Source organism: Octodon degus, unplaced genomic scaffold (genome assembly GCF_000260255.1).
Source record: "Octodon degus isolate 3935 unplaced genomic scaffold, OctDeg1.0 scaffold00048, whole genome shotgun sequence".
Lineage (NCBI taxonomy): Eukaryota > Metazoa > Chordata > Mammalia > Rodentia > Octodontidae > Octodon > Octodon degus.
This window is the reverse complement of record NW_004524624.1, coordinates 4,853,952-4,859,034: the sequence shown is the minus strand read 5'-3', so window position 1 is coordinate 4,859,034 and position 5,083 is coordinate 4,853,952. Positions and strand designations below refer to the sequence as shown.

General features: G+C 49.4%; 1 protein-coding gene across 3 annotated transcripts in view; it reads left to right on the top strand.

Annotated features, from left to right (window-relative positions):
- Positions 1 to 4,671, top strand: part of B4galt7 (beta-1,4-galactosyltransferase 7) — a 9,737-nt gene extending 5,066 nt beyond the window's left edge. For all 3 annotated transcript variants that reach the window (XM_023716559.1, XM_023716558.1, XM_004649069.2), the window contains 4 exons: positions 2,046 to 2,271; positions 3,411 to 3,494; positions 3,799 to 3,903; positions 4,406 to 4,671. In XM_023716559.1, coding sequence (XP_023572327.1) covers positions 2,046 to 2,271; positions 3,411 to 3,494; positions 3,799 to 3,903; positions 4,406 to 4,561 — 571 coding nt within the window. In that variant the 3' untranslated portion in view covers positions 4,562 to 4,671. The remainder of the gene's footprint in view (positions 1 to 2,045; positions 2,272 to 3,410; positions 3,495 to 3,798; positions 3,904 to 4,405) is intronic.
- The last annotated feature ends 412 nt before the right edge of the window (positions 4,672 to 5,083 follow it).

Below are 5,083 nucleotides of genomic sequence, written 5' to 3'. Positions count from 1 at the left end.
AAAAAAAAAAAAAAAACAATTGGAAGAGAGCTTTTTTCCACCTCCACTCACCTCCTAGCTCCCTTCCTGTTACTAGGAATGACCGTCCCACTCTTTTAGGGGCTGACTCTGTCACTGTGGCACGGGGCCTTCTCCCTCTCTCCTACTCAAGGGAAGCACTCAAGTATCTGCCCTCTTTTGATCCTGCATTGTTGGTTTCCTTTGCCCTGGAGTATTCACATCTGCACACACACATACTAAGATAGCACCCCCCTAAAAGAAGAGGGAAATAAATACTCCCTCCATTTTACATCCCTCTACACTGTCACCCTGGGGCCAGGGAGATGGCTCAGTAGAATAAAGCGCTTGCCTGGCAAGCACAAGGGCCTGAGTTCAATCCCCAATTCCACAAACAAAACAAAAAAATAAATAAATTAAATAAACTATCACCCCACTTCTCTTCTCCCTTTTGTAGCAGAACTCCTTGCCTTCTTTTCCCTTGAAATCATTCCACTCAGACATTGACCTACATTATGACACTGAAATGGCCCACATTGAGATCCCCAATCTGCTCTGCTTCCTTAATCCTGAACCTTCATCCTGTGAATCTGAGAGCAGGATATCTGCCAAACTGATTATTTAGTCTGAGGCTTTCACTTGGCTTCTGGGATGGCACCCTGGTTCTCTTCCATCCTTGCTGGCTCTCCCTGCTCATGTCCTTCTCTTTCATCATGGAAGTTCCTTGGGACTTAATGCTTGATCACCACCTCATTTTGAGCTGCATTTTTTCTCTACAAATCTCATCCAGTCTTACAGTATCCCATTCCTGCTGACCCTTGATTCTGTATTTCTAACCTAGATTCTAGATATTTTTCTGAGCTTCAGACTTGCACATCCAGTCATCTTGGCAAGTCCTCTATTTAATAGTTTCAGAAGCAGCTTGACCTTTACATGAACACAGTGGAATTTCTTTTCATTTTTTTACATTTTTTGAGATGGAGTCTTGTTATGTAGCTATTTAATTCAGGCTGGCCTTGAACTCACTATGTAACCAAGGCTGCTCTTGAACTCATGCTGGTCCTCCTGTTTCATCCTCCTGAGTGTGACTACAGCGGAACTCCTAATTTCCCAGCCAGACCTGTTCCCCCTGCCATTTACCACATTTCAGGAAATGGGAACTCCATGCTTCTAGCTGCTCAAGCAAAAAATGCTGTGGAGTCATCCTCATTGCGTCTTTTCCTGTCATGTAGCATGCATTTTATCAGCAGAATATATCTAGAATCTACCCTCTTCTCTCCGTCTCCACTGCTTCCTCTTTCAACCAGGCCCCCACTCCTTTTTCCTCCCAGCTGGTTTCCTTCCTTCCACTGCTGCCCTGCCCTTCTCATCATGTCAACTAGTGAACCTCCTGAGATATAAGCACCTCACACCTCTGCTGCAGGTCCCCTGAGCAGCTCCTCCCCAGCCAGCATCAGTGCCCTGGTCCTTTGGTGCAGTCAGCCCCATCAGCCCCTGGCCTATCCCCATTCACCAGCTTTACTCTTCCTGGCTGCATTTCTGTCTCTTGCTTCAGGCCTTGGCAGTGGCCTTCTCTGCTTAGAGCCGTGATCCCCCAGCTTTCATATGGCTTGTTCCCTCAGGCCTTTGGATTTCTGCTTAAGTGCTACGCTGTGACCCTGGCCCTCCCTGACAGCCCTGTCTAAGGGAACAAGATCATCCCCCAAGCAAGTTTCACCTTCTTTGTCTGCTGACTTTTCCCTAAGCCCTCAGTCTGTCCTGTTGCATCTTCTCTTTTGCTTTGTTTGTTTGTTTACTCCTATTGCTTTGACAGCTCCTTGAGAGCAGAGCTTTGTTCTCACCCTGTTGTGTCTCCCAGTGCGGTAGTGGACAGTTTTTAGCATTTAATAAGTGCTCATTGGACACTTGTGCAGTGAACAGAGGGAATAGCCCTATGCAGCAAAGTGCTGGGCTGAGGGGAACAGGGGCTCCAGGGGCAGGGACTGTCATACAGAGCTGGTGGTGAGCAAGCTCCCTGCCCCCTGCCCAATCCCAACCACCCTGCACAGGTTCAACCGAGCAGCACTCATCAATGTGGGCTTCCTGGAGAGCAGCAACAGCACAGACTACATTGCCATGCACGATGTGGACCTGCTCCCTCTCAATGAGGAGCTGGACTATGGCTTCCCTGAGGCTGGGCCTTTCCATGTGGCCTCCCCAGAGCTCCACCCGCTCTATCATTACAAGACCTACGTGGGCGGCATCCTCCTTCTCTCCAAGCAGCACTACCAGCTGGTGAGGCCCAGCCCAACCTGTTCTGCTCAGAGCTAGGGAGTCCCCAACCCTGTCCTGTTTTGCTCTGAGTGGATACACTTGGCAAGATGGAGCAGCCATTCTGGGGTCCAGCAGATGAAGTCCTGCCTGGATCCAGTAGGTGACCTAGTTGCAGCTAGAGACATGAGCGAGGAAGGGGAATAAGCAAGTCAGGGCGAGCTCTGCTATAGTATCACAAGCTTTCATGCCATCTGGCAGCAGAAAATGAGATGCTGGCTCAAAATTGAAAAGTGGGGTAGGGAGAGTCTGGCTTCAGGTGCACCTTGCCTACTTCAGCCAGTGACGCTAGAATGCCATTTCTCTCCACCTCACAGCCCTGCCTTTCGTGTGTTAGGAACCTATTAGTTTCACATGTATAATCCTGCAAGATTATTGTAGCTTCTTCTAGGCTTTGGTCTGGTGGGAGATGGAGCCCCTCCTTCCTCAGTAACCCAGACAGGAGTCCCTGAACTGAACTGAAGGGGCTTTTAATAGGTCTGTGCCTAGCTGAGTGAGAACTGAGTGGCTGAGGCTCTAGCCTTCTATTCTCTTCAAGTCATGGCTGAAACCTACTTTATGTAATGTAAAGATTAAAAATAGGTATCATGGGCCAGGGGTATAGCTCAGTGACACAAGTCCCTGCCTGGTAAGCACAAGGTCCTGAGTTCGATTCCTGGTATAAAAAAATAGGTGCCATCATAGAGCCCAGCTGTCACTTCTGTGTCACATGGGGAAACAATGGCAGAGCCACTTTAGGAGAAATGAGTGTAAGAGAGAAAGACAAAAATCAGTATCAGTTGGCACTTCTGTCCATAGGCCATCTCCAGAGAGATCCTCTCTGGCCAATCAGACATTTTTGTGACACTAATCATCTTATACAAGTTCAAGATCCCATTAGTATAGGGAGAAGGTCTGGGATGTGCTGATTCCTACTTCCTAGCTCCAATATCGCAGAGGTAAAGGGCCCTGCAAGTACCTGGTATCCACTCAGAACAGTGAGGAGAGGAAGAGGAGGAAGGGGGAGCCTGTTGGGCTTGGGATGGATTCTCCTAAGCATTAGGATACCAGAATACACCCTGAAAGGAGGGGCAGGTGACAGATGCTGCCTGTCTCTATGTCAGTGCAACGGGATGTCTAACCGCTTCTGGGGCTGGGGCCGAGAGGATGACGAGTTCTACCGGCGCATCAAAGGAGCTGGGCTCCAGGTAAGGCTCACCCTACCCTGGCTCCTGCCACCTCCTCAGTCAGTGTAGCTGCCCTGAAATTGCCTTTTCTTGCTATGAGAAACTTTGGAATTTGGATGTCCCCAACCCCTAGTTCCAGTCCCTGCCTTGAACCTGACTTACAGTGGTTATCTTACTAGTCCTTTGCCCTTTTCTTCAGTATTGGGATACAAGTCCCTGCCTCTGGTCTCCTGGCAGGTAGTGGGACCCCAGAGATGCTAGTGAGTGGTGAGAGCCAAGTCTCAAGAAAGGTGGCCTGACTTCTACCTTTCCTTAATCTCCTTAGCTTTTCCGTCCCTCGGGAATCACCACTGGCTATAAGACATTTCGCCATGTACATGACCCAGCCTGGCGGAAGAGGGATCAGAAGCGTATTGCAGCTCAAAAACAGGTACTAGCTGGTCTTCTTATCTATCAGAGGTGGTAGGTGGTGGTCTGGGAAGCTGATAGGCCTAAGCATTTCCCAAGTTCTCCTGAGAGCCACATAGCCCTATCCTCCTCTGCTTGCCCAGGTCCATGGGCACCATGCTGTGCTCTGACAGCTTACATAGGCCACCTGGACTCTGTGGGTCAGCCCACACCTCTCGGCTCTGTGTAGGTTGGGGCAGGGAAGACTTAACTAACAGTGCCAGAATCCTAGCAGACTTAAGATGCTGAGATGCCTGTCCTTACATAGCCTCTCCTTGGAAGCCTGTTTTTCCCAAAGGAAAAACATCCCTGCTCTCTTGCTTTATTCATGGGTGTAACCTTGGGCTAGAGACTTCACTTCTCTGAGTATTGGGTTCTCTCTTAATGAGCTTCTGAAGAACCTTAATAATGAGGTCCTATGAGATCAGGGGACAGCCGGCACCATGAAGTCCTGAGTATATGCCCTTTTTTCCTTTCCTTCCCAGGAGCAATTCAAGGTGGATCGGGAGGGAGGCCTGAACACTGTGAAGTATCGCGTGGATTCCCGCACAGCCCTGTCTGTGGGTGGGGCTCCCTGCACTATTCTCAACATCATGTTGGACTGTGACAAGACTGCAACCCCATGGTGTACCTTTGGCTGAGTTGCGTAGAGGGTAGGGAGCCTATGCCTACAGGCACACTGCTGCTCAGCTCAGGATGAAACCGAGGTGTGGGGCCCAGATCTCATAGGATGTGGAGAAGAAATGGCCTGAAGAGAGATCAGGCTCTGTATTTGCACCAGCCTGGCTCCCAAAGGGAGGCTTGAACTGGGACAGGACACAGAAGATGCCTGAGGTGCTGCTGGCAATAAACAGTGACCACAGAAAGACTGAAAAATGCTTCGACTAGAACACTTTACCCTGCCTTCCTACTTGCTGTACTCTGCCCTCCTTTGTGTGCTGAGATGTACAGGCTGTGGAAAGGACTGAACTGGATAACTTCTAATTAATTTCACTTTTGGTTCTTTCTGCCAGATTGCCTCAAACAGACATATGGTTTAGGAGCCATGTGGCAGATGTAGTGGCCATTGCAGTTGGGCAGCTTAGAACTTCAGAAGCCAGAGCACAAGCCCCACAGAAATGGACAGCAGATACCATCTCCAGCTGGTTGTCACATGTAGGAAT